General features: G+C 33.7%; 4 protein-coding genes and 1 non-coding gene across 6 annotated transcripts; 1 reads left to right on the top strand and 4 right to left on the bottom strand.

Moving 5' to 3' along the window:
• The first annotated feature begins 998 nt into the window (after positions 1 to 998).
• On the top strand, positions 999 to 4,905 carry LOC145589799 (serine/threonine-protein kinase SRK2E). Of its 2 annotated transcripts, none has more exons than XM_081646486.1 (9): positions 999 to 1,693; positions 2,285 to 2,359; positions 2,455 to 2,556; positions 2,663 to 2,716; positions 2,816 to 2,908; positions 3,077 to 3,169; positions 3,478 to 3,582; positions 3,665 to 3,763; positions 4,321 to 4,905. In XM_081646486.1, exons 1-9 carry the CDS (start codon positions 1,502 to 1,504, stop codon positions 4,612 to 4,614), a joined length of 1,107 nt encoding a protein of 368 aa, XP_081502612.1. In that variant the 5' UTR covers positions 999 to 1,501; the 3' UTR covers positions 4,615 to 4,905. The 2 variants fall into 2 exon arrangements, with proteins under 2 accessions (XP_081502612.1, XP_081502613.1); XM_081646487.1 differs by having other exon boundaries at positions 1,518 to 1,685.
• Positions 4,906 to 5,137: 232 nt separating this feature from the next.
• On the bottom strand, positions 5,138 to 5,209 carry TRNAW-CCA (transfer RNA tryptophan (anticodon CCA)). The gene has a single exon. It is a non-coding gene; the product is annotated as a tRNA-Trp (tRNA).
• Positions 5,210 to 5,836: 627 nt separating this feature from the next.
• LOC145589800 (uncharacterized) lies at positions 5,837 to 9,606 on the bottom strand. The gene is made up of 7 exons (XM_081646488.1): positions 9,139 to 9,606; positions 8,288 to 8,361; positions 8,006 to 8,191; positions 7,826 to 7,921; positions 7,677 to 7,748; positions 7,167 to 7,283; positions 5,837 to 7,017 (listed from the first exon to the last, which is right to left on the bottom strand). Exons 1-7 carry the CDS (start codon positions 9,359 to 9,361, stop codon positions 6,157 to 6,159), a joined length of 1,629 nt encoding a protein of 542 aa, XP_081502614.1. The 5' UTR covers positions 9,362 to 9,606; the 3' UTR covers positions 5,837 to 6,156.
• Positions 9,607 to 12,432: 2,826 nt separating this feature from the next.
• Positions 12,433 to 13,696, bottom strand: LOC145589076 (protein FAR1-RELATED SEQUENCE 5-like). The gene is made up of 2 exons (XM_081645642.1): positions 12,830 to 13,696; positions 12,433 to 12,750 (listed from the first exon to the last, which is right to left on the bottom strand). Exons 1-2 carry the CDS (start codon positions 13,694 to 13,696, stop codon positions 12,433 to 12,435), a joined length of 1,185 nt encoding a protein of 394 aa, XP_081501768.1.
• Positions 13,697 to 13,701: 5 nt separating this feature from the next.
• Positions 13,702 to 14,613, bottom strand: LOC145589077 (protein FAR1-RELATED SEQUENCE 5-like). The gene has a single exon (XM_081645644.1). The coding sequence runs from the start codon at positions 14,611 to 14,613 to the stop codon at positions 13,702 to 13,704; it is 912 nt and encodes a 303-aa protein (XP_081501770.1).
• Between the last annotated feature and the right edge of the window lie 4,848 nt (positions 14,614 to 19,461).

A 19,461-nucleotide genomic window follows, 5' to 3' on the forward strand; every position in this document is an offset into this window, starting at 1 on the left:
TCAATAACGATCATAATAGTTGATTCCCAACCTAATTGAGTCTTAAGAGACAATCAATGAGGATGTGAATATGATATAAATATATGATCACCCTCTTCTTTTATCTCAATTCTAGTGTTTCAACTATTATAGGCAAAGTCGTCCCCTCTATTGAGCGAACCAATCTACAAAATACAAGACAATGATTTAAGAGATCTGATACATTGTTGATAGTTATAGTGGATTCCATCCATTCATTGGTACAACACCACCAAATTTTGCTAGTTTAGTTGCTCTCTAGATTCATTAGTTGTTTGTTTATTGTTTCAATAACTCCCCTTTATTTACCAAAGTCTTTTCTCCCATGTTCAAGTGAGTTAACTCATCATCACAAGTGATTGATGATTGCACCATAACTATTAACTAATGATTGATGATTGCACCATAACTATTAACTAATGATTGATGATATCACCGATCCTATGAGGTGTGCTATAACCACTAATGTCTATCCCTTCTTGTGGGTGAGGTTACAACTTTTAATTGGATTATATCATTTGATTTACACATTTTTTATTTGGAAAACAGATTATGTCTTTTTTTTTTTTGAGACTCTTTGATCAATATATATCATCACATTCAATAATCGGGTAATTTTCATATTTGAAAATATCACATAAATATGAATCTAATAACATGTTATTTTATAATTTTTTTTCTAAATGATTGACGTAATTATAAAGCTACAATATACCCAAATCATACCAAATCAGATTAAATCAATGCAAGAAATAGACCTTAGGGACAGTACACAACCTCACACTTCTTTCTTCTAGAACTACGTGCCAATACGCCATACAAACCTTTATGAGACGGAGGAAGTACCCCGTAGAAGCTTTAATTGGTGACTTGTGAACCTTATCTAAGCATGGGCAAATCAGTCATAAATATCTCCCACAACTTGCTTTTTATTACATGTAGTAGTTGCCTACTTTAATATTCAGCCGCTAATTCAATTCCTACAATAACACCTTCTTCATCATTTCCCACTATTCACATCCCTAAAATCAAATTTTTATTATTTTTTTTTTTTAAAAAAAAACGGTTGGCAACATCATCTTCAACCATCCATGTCTTCCATCTTCTGCTAAATTTCCCCACCCCCCCCCCCCAAAAAAAATAAAATAGAAAAAAATTCACGAGTGAAACACCCAACTAACTCTGCAAAACCCTAATTTCTGAACTGTGATCATTTTTTTTTTCCTAAAAAGGGGCAAATTTTGGGATTTATAATTGCAATTCACAGGACTCTTACTTTAATCTTCAATCACCCTTTTCAAATTTCACGTGATTTCATATCTTCGACACGTACCCTTTTTTCCAACAAAATTTCCCCTTTTTTTAATTTTCCTTTTGGGAGTTATTATTATTATTATTATTATGAAGATGATGAAAATGGTGTATTTTATCAATTAGTTGGAAGTTTTTGGTGATTGAATTTGGGAAGAGAGAGAAAGTGAAAATGGATCGGACGGCGGCGGGTGGCGGCGGAGGAGGAGTGAATTTGAGTGCAGATTTGCCGATAATGCACAACAGTGATCGTTATGAATTGGTGAAAGATATTGGGTCTGGTAATTTTGGGGTTGCTAGGTTGATGAGAGATAAAACTACTAATGAACTTGTTGCTGTTAAATATATCGAGCGAGGTGAGAAGGTCAGTCCATTTTTATTTTATTTTATTTTATTTCGTTTGTTGATGTTGGTTTATGTAGCCGACCCTCATTGGGATTAGGGGTTTGATGTTGTGGTTAGTTATTGTTTTGGGTTTTGTGATTAGTTGTAATTTAATATTACTTCTATAATTTTATAATGTTTGTTTTAGTGATTATATAATTACCACTATATGGTTAGAGATTGTATTCTGCAGTAAATGTGATCATCTGCTAAATTTTTATAATACCCACAATTTTATGTAACAGAAAAAGTGAATGTAAACAAAGAATTGTGCATTTGAGGTCTCATTATCTGATCGCTATGGGTTTCAGTATCCGAAAATTGAAGCTAAGAATTTGGAAAAGTGTTGCAATAAACATGCGTGGAAAAATGCAAAATCATGTGTATTTTGGAAGATTGAAGTATAAATTTATGTAAATGAGAAAGAAGAATTAAGAAGAACATGTCATGTGCACAGTGATGATGTTAGCGGCTTTTGTTTTAGTGATAGTTATATATTGATGATTTGAAATATATAAATGTTACTGAGATTTTGCATTATGTTAATAAGTTGATTATGTTATGTGTACAGATAGACGAGAATGTGCAGAGAGAAATTATTAATCATAGGTCATTGAGACATCCCAACATTGTCAGATTCAAGGAGGTTTGTATTTGTGTAGTGTATACTCCTCTTGCTCGTTTCTCTTGAAGTGTTTAGTTGTAGCAAAGTGTCTTAACTGTTGATTGTTTCGTTATTAGGTTATATTGACTCCTACACATTTGGCTATTGTTATGGAGTATGCTTCGGGTGGAGAGCTGTTTGAACGTATTTGTACTGCTGGACGGTTCAGTGAGGATGAGGTGATCGATTATTTACTGGCTTGTGATTTTTTGAGCTTTTTGCTAGTAACTTGTTGTGGAGTAGTTGCGTAACTAAATTTGACGATGATTTTCCTCTTATCATTAGGCACGTTTCTTCTTTCAACAATTGATATCCGGGGTCAGCTATTGTCATTCAATGGTACTTCTATCATTAATTCTCTCTCTATTCATGGTTTTCTTCTTTTTGTATACATTTTCTCATTAAGGCCAATTTTCTTCGTGCTTTTGCTTCTTGAAGCAAGTTTGCCATCGAGACTTAAAGTTGGAGAATACGTTACTGGATGGAAGTCCAGTTCCTCGCTTGAAGATATGTGATTTTGGGTACTCTAAGGTACATGCTTTTTCTAGAGCAATTTTGTTACTGTTGCTCTGCATACTTGTGCTTCACATGGCTGTTAATTTCCCCGCTGCCCCTCATTCCTGTTGTCCTGCCTCAGTTAATGTTAGCTGCTCCTACAATTGATTCTCACATTTATTTGTATGTGTTGCTCACTTTCAGTCCTCTGTTCTGCATTCTCAACCCAAATCAACTGTTGGAACTCCTGCTTATATTGCACCTGAGGTCTTACTCAAGAAAGAATATGATGGCAAGGTTATATGCTCGTCACACTGTCTCTTGTGTGCATCTGTATATTTCTCTTCCATTTTCTTATATCATCTTCAGGGTGTACATGAGAAATCTGGGTCATATTGAACTATAAATGACTACTAATGTTTTGGATAAAGCTTGTCATTCGAAAGCTAATATAAATTGCCATTTATGTTACGAGTATCACATATTACCAGTTCTTGAAGAAGTGGGAAATTTAAACATGCTGCACTCTTTGATGTTAAGACTATTAAGTGGTGGCTAGTTGGCTACACTTGAATACTCTTATTCATCTTTGCTTGCCATTTCAGATTGCAGATGTGTGGTCTTGTGGGGTAACTTTGTATGTAATGTTGGTTGGGGCTTACCCATTTGAGGACCCTGAGGAACCCAAAAATTTTCGCAAAACAATACATGTAAGTCATTTACCATTTTATATACCAAGGTGGTGGCTTCTTTGGTTGCCTGTCTGACCCTTAGTGATTTCTGCTGTTGCAGCGAATTTTAAATGTCCAATACTCTATTCCTGACTATGTACATATATCTCCAGAATGTCAACATCTGCTTTCAAGGATATTTGTTGCTGATCCGGCAAAGGTAAATCTCTTATGAGTTTATGAAATTTTGTTCGATTCTTCTCATTTTTGTTTGTGTTCATTACCATGTATTTTTGTTGCATTGCTTGGTTGATATCTTTGCATCTGGTTGTTTTGAACTTTTGATGATAGTGCCCTCACCAAGTTCAGTCTAGCTTGTGTATTACTCCATCTTTCAAGTTTGTTGTCACATTTTCTAGCAGTTTCTGATTAAATGTATTGACATGATAAAGCCCATCACTTAATTTAAAGTAGCTGCAATGTGGCATATTGGTAATTTATATAAAACATTGCAATCCACGTTAGAAAATATGACGCCTTTATTTGGACATTTTAAAATAGTTGTAATTATTAATTTCGAATAAAGGGAGTATAATTTATTTCGATAGGAGCTTGTGTGATGATTTAGTGACTTATATCAAGAACTTTTTGCCTTGAAGGAGTAGCTTTTTGCTGTTTAATCTATTACGTTTTGTGTTACATTACCAACCTCCCCATCCAATGTGAGATGAATCTGCTTTACCTGATAACTGAACTTGTGAGTCATTTATTTGTCAGAGAATTAGCATTCCGGAAATAAAGCAGCACGAATGGTTTCTGAAGAACCTACCAGCAGATCTCATGGATGAGAACGCCGCAAATAATCAGTATGAAGAGCCAGATCAGCCTATGCAAAGTATTGATGAGATCATGCAGATTATTTCAGAGGCAACTATTCCTGCAGCTGGATCCCAGAGTCTAAACAAGTATTTAACTGGCAGCTTGGACATTGATGATGATATGGAAGACGATCTAGAATCGGATCCAGAGCTTGACCTTGATAGTAGTGGAGAGATTATATATGCTGTTTGATGAAGTATAAGTGCTAGAAAATGGGTTGGAATCAGTCCCAAAGACACTCGACCGTGAACAAGTGATGGGTTTTCAAAGGGGGAGAATGAAAAGAAAGCTTTAATTCTCTCCTATTCATGTCATGATGTTTATATAAAATTTGTTTTGCTACGCCTATGGTATGCAAACTTTGTAACTCTTTACAACAATGGGTTGTTGTAACGTTATTTGACGCTTGTGTTTTCCCTTTGTAAATCAAACAAAGTCTGGTGCTATAATTAAAGAGTGATTAATCGATCTCCTATTTCTTCATCGACCGAGTTCATCCTTTTTCCCTTTATAACATCAAATTCATATGTAGAAAAACCATAAAAAGTTTTTATCCTAAATATATCGTGAAATGAATTTAACAAAAACCCACACTACCACATTTTTTTTTTTTTTTTTTTTGTTATGACTCTTGAAAGCTTGTTTAAAGATTATGGTGTACATAATTGACATTAAAAAAAAAAAAAAAAAAATTCCGTGTTGGGATTCGGGGGTTTGAACCCGACGTGAATCGAACACGCAACCTTCTGATCTGGAGTCAGACGCGCTACCATTGCGCCACGGATCCCTGTTTGATAATTTAAGAGGCTTTTACAAATTTAAATACGATTACTTGGAATCTTCTAAAAGTCAGAATAAACACCCACCAAATCAAGTACTAAATGATAAAGTATGCCACACGTGAGGAGGAAAAAAAAAAAAAAACTCTAAAATGTAATTTTTAATTTTTTTTTTTTTTTAGATTTACTATGTATTGATCTTTGAAGTGTAGCTACTACCTCCGATTTTTTTTAGTTGTAATTTTAGAATATTTTATCTCTCTCAAATAATACCAATAATACCCCAAAGTTACAACTAAAAAAAATCGAAAGTACCATACGGTGAAAAAACCGATTTTGATTTTATACTACACATATTTTATAAAAATTAAAAAATAATGCACCAGCCGGGAATCAAACCCGGGTCTGTACCGTGGCAGGGTACTATTCTACCACTAGCCCACTGGTGCGAACATGAAATCAAAGCACTAATAACATAAAATAATGTTGATTGTATAGTACTCATGATAATTTGAAACATTAAAGACTTTTTTGTTTTATTGCTAATTGGTTTTCTTAAGCAAAATATAAATAGAAACTTGCAAAACCCAAGTTGCATAATTCTCAACCTAGTACTTATTGTATCAAGTTCCACAGAAGAAAACAGCAGACTAAAGAGTCTATGCCTATTAATATTTTATAATCCAAAAGAAATTCTTAGCCTGTAATATCAATTCTTGTTCATTTTTAAGGCACGGGATATGTGAAAGAATCTAAGATCACATAGCCAACATAAACAAAATTTAAATAAGTTGACTCAAAAAATATTCGAGCACCTTCAAGTCAATCATGAGCCCCTACAGTTTTCGGGCAAATGGTAACAATTAAAGGAAACTTTCACTGAGAAGGAACTTTAAGAGACAGAAATACTACAATAGAAGGGTGCAAACACAACATGCCCCTGTCAACTGAATTGTCAGCTTTGGGGATTTTCACTTTCCTCAGTAGCAGCAGCACCAGAGCCAGTAGTTGAGTCTCCACCGTCTGCATAAGATGTTTGGGATGCACCATTAGTTGCTTGCGGCTGGGATTGAGGTGGCCCTTGTGGTGGGGCAGCGGCTGGAGGATAACCACTCTGATAATAACCTGCGTGAGCAGGGGCTTGGGATGGAGGGTACCCACTTTGTCCGTAATACGAGTATGATGCCTGGCTTGCAACTTGACCTTCTTGCTGCTGTCCATAACCTGTCTGTGGATAACCTGCCTGATAATAAGCTGGCTGAGTAGGTGCTGCACCAGAATAACTTGGATAAGCACTATAACCATTCGCAGGGGCAGCTGGGGGCTGACTGTAGCCTGTTGCATATGCAGATTGGGGTTGAGTTTGGGTCGTACCATCAGGGGCTCCATAACCTGGTTGAGAAGTTTGAACGGTAGCAGTCCCATCTGGCTGGGATGATGTAGTCTGAGCTGAGACATCTCCGTAACTTGGTGGCTGCTGGGGGTACCCTGGATAACTGTATCCTGCAGCTGGTGGCATCTGGCTGTAGTTGTAATTAGCATGTGGAGGAGTTGAAGATGGTGGTTGAGCTTGTCCATACGCACTATAGGCAGTACTCTGCTGCTGAGTTGGCGCAGCTGTTTGATTTTGGTCCCAAGCATTGGGCTGCGGAGCATAGCCACCATAATAAGGAGGTGGGGCATAAGCTCCAGGCTGTGAGTAGCCATATGCAGGAGCCTGCTGTGCAGAAGGTTGACCTTGGGCAGCCCAACCAGCACTAGGAGGATATCCAGACTGATGGTATGTATTAGTCCCAGACAAAACCTTCGAACGATTCTGGAATTGACACAAGAACATTAAAAAGTTGTACAAGAATGCTAATAGCCATACAGAATACATGAAGGATTTATGACAAGTAAATTGAAGCAAGAAGGCTGGAACAAGTCAATCAGCCGCTTAGGGAACGAGTGTTAATAACAGCTTACCCCACTAATAACTTCATTAACCAGCTCTTTGGCAGACTCAATTTGCTCTGGTGTTCCATTTATAAATATATTTCTTTCTGTTGAGGCATCACCAGGAGGAAGATGAAGCGGGACAACCTGTAAACCCAGAACATCACGAAAATGAGAGCTACCAGAAAAATCTAAAACTAAAGTGAGAATGTGTCGCAAACATGTAATATGATGCAAAGAAAATGAACCAACTGCCTCAAGTCAGAGCAAAGACAATACTAAACTGCAAAATCTGAGAAACCTCCCTCCCCCAAAACAATAGGAGAATAAATGTGTCACAAATGTATAATGCATTGCAAAGAAACTGAACCGACTGGCTCTACCCAGAACAAACATGACATCACCAAACCGTGTGACCTGACAAAATTTTCAACCATCAAATGAAAAAGAAAAGGCAAAACCTAACTTGCCAGTTAATAAAACATCAAAAGCGAGTTTAGTGTAAGAAATAGCATTCTCGTAAATAAACAATGTACAAACCTGAATACGAGCTCCAGACTTGCTTTGCATCGTTTTTATGGTTTCACCTCCTTTTCCAATTACCAAAGCCACCTAATATAGAGATGTTCACAAATAAATCAAAGCAGAAAGTCATAAAATTTCAAAAGACAGTTAAAAACTTAAAATACCTTGTCATTAGGAACTTTCATCACAAACTGTTCACCTCCAGCTTGTGGGGGAGGAGGACCTCTGTTTCCAGATGGAGCAGAACTTGTTGCATCTGTCTGCTTAGCCACAATAAAGTTTTGATTATAATAGAATTTAACAAAATATAATTAAAAATAATCATATTAAGGCATCATTCTCACCTCAGCAATGACTTCATTAATTCGTTGTTCTGCTCTGCTAATCTGCTCCTGGGTACCCATCAACTCAACATCCCTTGTCAAAGAAGAAGGATCAGATTCTGAATCCCGAGTTATCTGGATCCTAGCACCTGATTCTAGTTGAAGAGTTTTAATCATTTCTCCTCCTCTTCCAATAATAACTCCAACCTGCAACCAGAAGCAAAGCAAGTAGCATACACATGAGAAGGGTAAGGTCAGGTAATGGCATACATCGTTATGAGACAATTTCTAGACAAAACTGACCTTGCCATTTGGAATAACGATTTTCTTGCTGCTTGGTACATTACTGTACTGATTTGTTTGAGTTGTATACGGCACTGGTATTCCAAATGGCATCATGCACAAAGAGCAAAAACATTCGTTATTGGACTGCTACGGGAAATGTGGGATTATAGGCATTAGCTCAATTCAAAGGCATGTATAACACGACTATAATCAAATTACTTATCAACTACACAAAATAAAAAAAAAAATTCAAAGCTCTACACGACTACACCTAAAAGATGACAAGCAATGACCCAATAGCCAAGAATAGAATAGGCATCTCCAAAAACTTCAAACAACACTGACACTTGCAGTTCGAAATTAATAATTTCATTTCTTTCAAAACCATTAACTACACAAAAAATTGTGGAAGAAATATAACTAAAATTCCGAAGATACACTCCCCACACTAGTTGCTAGTTGAGCAATCAAAAACACAACTTTTTAAACATGGCGAAAAACCGACAAAAAATCATCAATTACCAATACAAATAAGGTTATGGAGCAATTCTCTTTGCATGGCATACAAATTCCCAGGTCATACTTTGAACATAATCAAACACAAATTCAATGAACATATAACAAAATCAAATAGAGAGGAATTCCATTGAAATCTGCATTCTAAAACTTCAATTGCAACTTAATTAAATCAATCCACCATAATTTACAGAAAAAATTAGCAAAAAACTCTCAATAAATTTCACAGGCAAAGCAAGTACAATACAAAATTCAAACCTAAAAAATAAAATATCAGAAAATTAAAAATTGAATAGCGATGAATCTGAAAATGGGGGGAAACCCTAAAAAATTGCAGAAAATTGAAAGTATACCAGGAAACGAAGAATGAGAGGAGGTGAAAGAAGGAGAAGAATAGTCAGGAGGAGTCAAAGAAGAATCTGGAAGAGTACGAGGGCGCTTAGAATCGGCGTCGCTGAGAAGGCGAGCGGCGATAGCTTGAGCTTTTTGCTTCGCAAGTTCAACTTGGTCTTCAATCTTTCTCTTTCCTCCAACTCCACCTCCGCTTCCGCCATTGTTATTCCCAAGAGACTCCATTTTCTCTCTCCTATTGAAGGTCCTTTACTGGCTGCCACCCCACTTTGAATCAATTAAATTCAGAAAAACCCCACGAAAATTAAGGCTTGAATCTTATTGTTTTGGGGGTTTGGATTGATTGATTTGGGAAAATGGTGGGTGGATCCGAAACCCAGGTGAAGGGGGAGGAGAAGAGAGAGAAAGTGAGGAAATTTGGGGGGAAGAAGAGAGAGAGGAGGGGGGAATGAGAGTGGTGTAGTAGTGAGTGCTACTGTAATCTTTTTCTGAGGTTACGGCGTATCTACTTTGACTCTCATCGATCCCACGCTCGCCCGATTTTTTTTTTTCAAGTTTCGGCGACGGACAAAGTCGTAATTTCTATTATATATTTGGGTGTCTTGATAAAAAAAAAAATGGTGTATTGATTTTGATGGTGGTGTGAGTTTGTGTTGGTGTGTGATATATGTTAAGTATGAGTGAGACGTGTATCACTTGAATGTATATACACTCGATTGAGGTACAAGTTATTATTCGAACTTCTACTTTATTTTAGATACCCGAAAAAATGATTTATTGATTTTAATGGTGGTGTGTTTGTAGTAGATTTGTGGTGGTGTGTGAATGAAGTATTATGTTAAAAATGTACAGAGTATGAGATATGCGTTTTGGAATGTTTGTATGCCTAGGTTTATGGTAGAAGTGATTACCTAAACTTCTACTTTATTAGTTACTTCTTCACCATACAACCGGTTGTACCTTATAAGTTAAAGATAGATGCCTAGCTTACTCATATGCATGGATGAACAAACAATTTTGCTTATTTGCACGAATTAGCAAGTCGATTTTGGCAATTTGCATAAATGAATAGATCAATTTTATTTTATTGTGTAATACATGACAAATTTGTTCTTTTTGTGTTAGTAATATAAAAAAGTTGAAATAAAATGAGCGAGACAAATTTGCTTTTGTCATTTTGTGTAGATAAACAAATATGATAAATTGTTGTACGTTGTAAGGTACAACCGACAGTTTATAATAAAATCAGTCACAGTGGGTAGCTATAATTGTATCTTTTATTCCCATTTGTTCAATTGACACTCAATTGACTTTCAATTCAAATACTAGATGATAAGTGGTTATGATTCAAACATTCATTGCACTAATTAATATGGGCTTTTAATAATTCGTATGGCTCATATTGATAGGTTAGAATCTTGTGCTTCAAATAATATCACATGTGCTGTTGGTAATCGAGATAGGGATGAGGAGGAAAGGAAGGTGAGATGAATGATATGTAGTATGAAATTAGTAGGTAAGATAAGGATAAAAATTATGTTGTCTTTTGCTTGGTCATAATTGAGAAGTAAATTGGGAAATAAGAGAACTACTTGTTACCTTTATTAATTTTCTCCTCTATCCTCCAATCCTCCTCTTCCTCTTTCATTAAGGTTATAAAGTCTTTGATCCCTTGTATTTATCCCGATCCCTTATACCACCCCCTAGTTATTATTTTGGAGAAATAGCTAATTTTTTTAAATCCTTATCCACACCCCCTTTATTATCCTCATCTCTTTAATATATATATATATATATATATATATATATAGGGATTTGCTAGAATGAGAAATAAGAAATGAGAAAAGAAATCTCCACCCTTAGATTTTAATAACCACCGACGGCTCAGATTAATTAAAACATTAAAAATTCACCTACTCTTCTCTTTCACCCCCTCCCACGTTTCTATTTCATTTCCATTATGCTGTATAATTGTTGGTTGCCTACTTGCCTTTCTTTCGCTCTCTTCTCTTTTTTTCCCTTCTCCTTACTTTTGTTTCTTCCAATCTCTTAGGATCTTAATTCATACAAGCAATAATTTTCACAGGATGAAGATCAATCCAACTCATCCAAGGTAATTTTAACGTTTGGTTTTCACGATTTTACTTTCTGGGGTTTCTAATTGAAATTAGGGGTTTCCCATTAAACGTTTTTATTGCTTTTGGTGAATTGAAATTTTACTTTTAAAGATCTAGATTTAAACGTAATATTTGATTATTATTTTATAATTTCGATAATTATGTGTTAAAGAAATATTTGATTATTAATATACAATTTCGATAATTATGTTTTATAAGAAATTAGTTCTTTGACCCAAATTTTGTGTTTTTATTAATATTTTTTTATTAGTTATATTGATTCATTATTGACGAATCCTTATGATATCATTGGTGATGGTTATTTGGTTAGTGCCTAGATATATTGTTTGACACAATTAGTGGATAAGACGAGTGATGTATAATGGAGATTTTTTGGTAATGGAGATTTGGGGGCTTAATATTTCTCCAATGTCAATACATATCTCCTTTTTTGAGATATAATGTGATAAGCAGAGTAACTCTCTGTTGTATCATTTGAAAAATTGATTGGCCAAGTTGTATATTGTGCCTACCTCGACATTACTACATCAAAGATATGTGTTATATTTTGCATTATTGATAAGCTGCATTTTCGGATATTATATAAGTAAAAGTAATGTTGTGAAGAAACCTATTAGCTCAAATGGTAGAGCATTGTGCATTTGCACAAGGTTGTGGGTTCGATTCCCTTATAGGTTATCAATATGTCAATTCTTAAATTGCTTCTTGAGTTTATTATGTTTTATGAATGATGTAATAATGGTCACATTGGCATTTTGCCATTAGTAATGTGTTGAAATCAATGTAGCAAAAATCAAATTACATATGGAGTATGTTAGAATAGAGGTGAACCAAATAGAAATGTAATCCATAATGAAATTTGGTAATCATTATCCAAGATCAATATCTGTCATTCAACCCCAACTACAATATTACAATTAAAATAAAATCAGTTATATGTTCATGTGAAACAAAAAGGGAATAACCCTCCAAACATTCAACCTAACACCATCTGAACTCTGAAGTACTTGAATCTTGATAAGCATCACAAGTACCTGTGCCTGTGACCTGCACCTGCAATAGCTAACACAAAAATACACTCTTAACAATGAGCTGATGTGAGAGATAATTACAAAATAGTAGAGAAATTATATACAGCTAGTTTAAGAAATAGCTAACCTAAGCCTCCTTCATAGGGCAATTGCGACTATCATGTTGTGCATATTTCCCACAAGATTTACAAAGTCTTTGTCGCTTTTGCTTATCTTCAATAGCTTTCTCTTTCCCACTTGGTATTCGCTTGCCACTTCCTTTAGTTATTGAATGCTTTGGTGGAAGAATATCAATTCTCTCTGGAATGGTAGACTCAACATATGCTTCCAAATCATTTGTCTTGTCATTTACATAGGCACTGGTACTCTCAAGCAGAGATTTTTTTAAGTCTATGATCCCATTCCTTAAAAAACGAATTTTATCAATATCATACCCCGACCAATTCTGCACAACCATGAAAATCTTTCCATAACTCAGATATTTCTGTATTAGCTAGTTGACTTTGAGAACAACCTTCACCTACAACAGTATCCATATCAAATATAGGTGAGCAAGGTGCACTTTTAGTCCATCTATGAACAATATAATATGATGGTATTGCATCAATTCCTCTGCCCTTGAAAACACAAAGAATATGACGACATGGAATGCCATCTTGTTCAAATAACTTACATGAGCAGTGAGCCACATTGTCAAAAGTATTATAAGCTACAATTCTTTGCTTTGGTTTCCAAGGATTACTATCATGAACTGCAAATATTATACTTCCATTTTCCTCTTTGGTCTCCTTAACTCCACAATACATACTAGAACACCAAAATTCCTTTTGAAAGACATAAAAATTTGCATGAGTATAAATACCTATATTATGATTTGTCTTCAATATAGGTAGTGAATGTGATGTGTCATGGTCAGATTTTTTTTGGTTATGCCTCTGCCTGTCAATAATACTTTCATATCGAACCCAAAATTCAACCAAATTGAGCCATTTATCTGTAAGACTACCAAATACTGAATTTTCACTTTCAGAAATAGAAGTTGTTCTAAATAAACCAGCCAAGAACAAGTCCTTGAAGTATGCAGGTATCCATGAATGTCGTATCTCGTACATAGAAGAGAACCACTCATTTTTTGTGAGCTCAAACTCATTAACAACTTGTGTCCAACTATGCTCAAATTCCTCGGGAGTCTCTGATTGCCACACACATGATTTAAATTTATCTTGAAAATCCTCATTACTATTAAGACTTCCACCTACCTCCTCAGAAACTTTTTTTAAAATATGCCACATGCAAAACCGATGAGAAGAGGTATCAAATATATTTTTTATTGCAACTTTCATTGCTGGATCCTGATCGGTGATTATGCATCTAGGTTTATGACCCCCCATTGCTTCTAAGAACTTCTCAAATAACCAAGTAAAGGATTCGGTTTCTCATCACACAAAAATGCAGCACCAAATGTAATGCATTGTCGATGATGATTTCTTCCGGTAAATGGAGCAAATATCAATGAGTATTTATTTGTTCCATATGTCGTATCAAAAGAGACAATATCACCGAAAGTGGCATAATTTTTTCTCCCAATGCCATCGGCCCAAAAAAAATACTTTAACCGATGTTCATCATCTACCTCATATGCAAAATAATAAGAAGGATCAAGCTCTTTTTTTCTTTCAAAATTCTCTTTAAACATCTGTGCATCATAATCACTGATCATAATTTTAAGTCCTGTTTGATAATTTTGAAGGTCTTTTTGCGTACATCCAACTTTATCATATCCTCCAATTTGATTTTTAATCAACTGATATGCTTTGGCAGGTCCTATATTGGCTCGACTACATGTGAATAAAACAACCTTATGCATATAATTAACCTTTCTTGCCGATCTCAAAAGGTGTCTCTTTGTAGGAGTTGCAAGTGCATGGGTATGGTGCTCAACAAACTCCTTAATCTCATATTTACCCTCTTCCGTTCGTTTGATTTTGATTTTTGCACCACACCCTTCTCTTGTTTCTTTCAACCTTTTAGATTTACCCCCATTCATAAATTGATTTGTAGGCTGATTATAACCTTCTTTAGAACACAAAAAATATTTCCATATAACCAAACCAGTCTTCTTATCTTTCACCTCCGTTGAAGACCTAACGCTAAAACCAATATTATGTGCGTACCGTTTGTAAAATTCTGCTCCTTCATCTAAGTTATTAAATATCATTCCTAGTGATGGCTTGACATTATCCATTGCCTTGATTGCCTTCATAAGGGGTAACAATAAACATGTATCGAATACATTAGCAAATCCCATTGATGATGTAATTAAAAAAACATTAATGGTGTGCTATTGTTAGATACTACAGAGTATGTATGTACCTATTTTACAATATAAACATACAAAGACAATAATCAATCAAAGAAAATAACAAAATCATATACTATTTAGTTAAACCACTTGATTTGATATAATAAAAAAAAAAAATCAAACAAAAGAACAAGAATTCAAGCCGGCAATCAACAAGTCTAGACATTATTATATATAAAAAAACAAATAGCAGTCCATACCTCAATTGTGATTGAAAGTTTTCGTCAAAGCAACAAGATAATACTGCAACATTCGTCCTTTTTGCCGATCAATTATTTTTTGGTCAATTGATCTATTAAGGGAGAATGAAGTGTGATTATGGAGCTTATTAAAAAAAAGGGTAACTAAAATAGAAACGTGGGAGGGGGTGAAAGAGAAGAGTAAGTGATTTTTAATGTTTTAATCTGAGCCGTCGGTGGTTATTAAAATCTAAGGGTGGAGATTTATTTATTTATTTATTTATTTTAATATACGTAGTATATAATACATTCAAAGGTGCATCAAAGGGTATATTCTTTGCTCGATCATTTGATAATTAAATAAGCAATAATTACAATACTTTTTCCTTGATCATTTGGTGTATATAAGAATCTATCTCCCTCTAAACAAATAAAAGAATTCTCAAATCTCTACTCTTATGCTTACACCCAGACCTCTTTTATCTCTCTAAACAAACAATTTCTTAAAGGATTAATATTGAGCTTCCCTAACTATTACTAATACTCATACATCTACTGTATTACTTGCTTTTGTTTTGGACTAACCATGACAATATGACTGGTCTTTGACTACCCCTTGCATTTAAACTTACAAAATATGTCATACATTCCAATTTAAACACTAGTACAAAAGGTACATTATGTCACCTTCTATTGAGCCCAGTTTGGATCCTTACTAAATTTATTAATTACTCCGTATTTAACTTAAATAACCTTATTTTACTTAAATAACTTAAATTTAGAGTGAAAGGTTAGATATTCAAATCCCGATCTCTCTAATATTTTCAGCCAAGATAAGTAATAGGTAAAGGCATGATTGTGTTGGTCAATGAAGTGTATTAAGTATGTGCAACACATGTAGCTTTCCCAATGTATCCATGACTAAATGTACCTCTTTTTTGTAATTAAAACGCTAGAGATTTTACGCTTACCAATGCACACATTATTCATTATTACTTAAATTATGTACTTATAGTTTAATACACTCCGTATTTAAATAAAAGCTCAAATTTCCTTTTATGACCGTATTTAAATAAAAGCTTCATTTCTGTTTTTGGAAACTTCCAACAATTTTACTATTTTTCTCCTCACTAATGGTTCTCTCATATCATATTATACCAATGTTTCGCTCATCAATTACACTAATCAAATCGGACTACATCTATAACATTCTAAAAAGAGAATTGTTGTTTTCGGCAAAAAGGGCAATTGTACAGTAGTAACAAATTCAATAATACCCTTCATGTCCTTTTTTTTTTTTGAGACTTATCTTTCTAATAGCAAATAAGATAATTAGATAATGCTGGGTGGGAAAAGCAACTGTTTTTTGTTTTTTTAGATTTGCTAACTTGCTGCATGCCTCGGTTTACTTTTTTTTTTTTTACTATTTATTTTTTATTGTATTTTTTTATAGAGGATACTCCCTATGTTTTTTTTATATGCATCAGTTTGACCGGCACATTTTCTGAGACGCTACTTTGACCATAAATATCTTTAATTGTGTATTAGTAGAAATTGTAACAAAATTATATTATGATACTAGACATTATGACGAATCTAATGATATATATAATATAATACTCTGTAACATTTATTCATTTTTATGAGGTGAAAAAATCAAGTCAACCATGATATGTGAATAGTGCAATTGTTAAAGTGATGCATATAAAAAAAAACGGAGGAAGTATATACCACTTCCTCCACTCTTTTTTACTTAGACCATCTCCAATGGTGAGATTCAAATTTAAGTAGTGAAATACAAAATGAGTTGTTTTTTACCTTCAATGGTGATACCATACTCACTTCTCAATTTAGCAACTCATGTGAACCCTGATTTCCCAATGGTGAGACTCTATAAAATATATAAATATCACTTTTAGTTTATGGCTCACCAAATCCATTTCTTTTTTAATATCAAATATTGTAAGATTAAAAAAAAAATTAAAACTTAAATAAATTTATAAAAAAAAAAAAAGAATATTGACAAGGGGCCCACACTTTTTTGTCAAATGAGACTCAAAGTTGAGTATCTATACTTAGCAACTCCATCAACAAAAAGATTTCATCTGTTAGACCATCTCCAATGGTGAGACTCAACTTTGTGCACTGAAATACAAAATGAGTTGTTTTTTTACCTCCAATGGTGAGATCATACCCACTTCTCAATTTAGCAACTCATGTTAAGTCTAATTTTCCAATGGTGAGACTCTCTAAAATATACAAATGTCACTTTTAATTTATGGTCTATCAATTATTGTAAGATTAAAAAATAATTAAAAAAAGATTAAACTTAAATAAATTACAAAATATATTAGAATATTGACAAGAGCCCATATTTTTTGTCAAATGAGACTCAAAGTTGAGCATCTAAACTTAGCAACTTTCTTTTGGAGTTGCTAAGTTTAGATACCAACTTATTGGTATACATTGCAAAAGATACTCTCTCTTTTTTAAAAATACTCACTTGAGCCTCACCATTGGAGAGGGTCTTATATTTCATTTGTAACTAGCCTTCTGGCCCGTGCAATGCACGGGTTATTCATATAAAATTGTATTGAGAGATAAGTGAAGAAATATCAGTAAGTCATTATAGGGTATAATATGTAATCGGAAACATGATTAAAGAAATAAGAATTATGGAACTTTAATCGAAAAAAAGGCTTAAATAGAAGGTGGAAGGGCTAAATTAAAGAGAGAATAGGAAAAGGTTGAATTAAAGGGGAGAGATGAAGATGAAGAGATGAAGTGTGTATGAAAGATTAAGTATAAGTTTAATGAAAGAATTAAAAAAAATGGTATAAAAAAAATTAGTAGTGTAAGATGACATGTGGCACTATGGTTAGAGAAGTGTAATAGAATGGATGAGGACATGTGTCTTTCTTAGTTTCTTGGTTATAGTTTTTAAATACTAAGTATAGATTATTACTTATTGGTATACATTGCAAAAAAAAACACTCTTTCTCCATAATAATTATCAAGTATACCAATGTATACCAGCTTTTATCTTTGTGTCAAATCTGTGTCGGCTAGACAGTATGTAGTTATTGATTTTTTGATACTCTAACCACCCGCACTTACCTCTTATTTAATTTAAGTCAATTGAATTGCCTAAAATATTTTCAAGAAAATCTAAATTAAAAAATTTGATATTATGAATATATGTTCCGGGAAAATCGAACAAGATCCCACATGATTTTAATGTTTTACTTTTAGTGTATAGATTACAAAAGACGGTTAAAAGAGTGAGTGCAAAAGTATGTTTTGTAAATGTTGTGATTCACAAAATAAACGTGAGTGTAATATTCTTATGTACTACGTAATTGCTTGCAAGTAAGACGTTAATAGTAAGGACTACATTTATTTCATGGAAAATTCACTTACAAGCTTGTGTTTGCATCCCTTCCAATTAAAAAATCATTAGTTTTACCGTCATTAACAAAACTCTAATTTGTCTTTAAAAAATGTTACTCCCTCCGTTAATTATTATGTGCAAATTTGAAATATTTTATATCTTAAAAAATATTATCCCAAAGTTGCACATAATAATTAACGGAGGTATGTAGTATTATATTCTAATATTGTCTAAAATCTTTTTTCCAAGTAATTAGTCATTCTATTAATTTTAAATTGATTTGATATTTACATTTAAAGTTGATTGACGTATGCGTAGCACGCAGCGATCCAGCTAGTAGTATTATATAAGAAACACTCTTATAACTTAAAAAAGTAAACCACAACTACACTAATCAATGTTTTGATGGTGCCCTTTTCAACTCATTAATTTGTTTGTTTCTCGTCTTCTTATACATTCTCCAAGTTCAATGGAAAGAGAGATCCAATAATAGAATGTTATATTCCTCATTGGCCATTGCATGTTCAAAGGCAATTGGTAGGTTTCTCAAACCAGCAAGATGAAGCACATAAGACGTCCTTTAATTTAATATATACTCGTTATAATAAAAGAGATAGTAAGGCTCGTAGTTCATATTACGGAAAAATTTTAGATTACCACCCAAAAATGTATGTATTATTAAAATAACCACCCGTTTAATTTTTTATTTTATTTTACTACCCCTTAAATTAAAAAACCACTCAGATTACCAGCCATTTTAAAATTCCGGTGGAATTCTGTTATGATGACCTACCCAACGGCAAGTAACGGCTATGTCTAAGCATTACAATCAGTCATGTCTTTACTCCACCTCCCTCTTAAACCAATTTATTGAGTACAAGACAACCTAAAACCAAAAGAAAACAATTAAAAATCCAAGAGCTTGCTGTCTGAATTGCCACTACTACTGATCATCTTCTTCCTATCACCACTAAGAGTCATTGGGTGGGGCCCACATAAGAAAAATCCACCGAAATTTTGAAATGGGTGATAATCTAAGTAGTTTTTTAATTTAAGGGCGGTAAAATAAAATAAAAAATTAAACGGGTGATTATTTTGAAATTAGATACATTTTTAGGTGGTAATTTAAAAATTTTCCTTTATTTAAACCGTTTTCAAAAAAATAAAATTGTAAAGTGGATTTCCCCAACGTTGCCCTTGGTAATTTTATGCAATCATTATAAT

Source organism: Chenopodium album, chromosome 17 (genome assembly GCF_948465745.1).
Source record: "Chenopodium album chromosome 17, dcCheAlbu1.1, whole genome shotgun sequence".
In the NCBI taxonomy this organism is placed as follows: Eukaryota; Viridiplantae; Streptophyta; class Magnoliopsida; order Caryophyllales; family Amaranthaceae; genus Chenopodium; species Chenopodium album.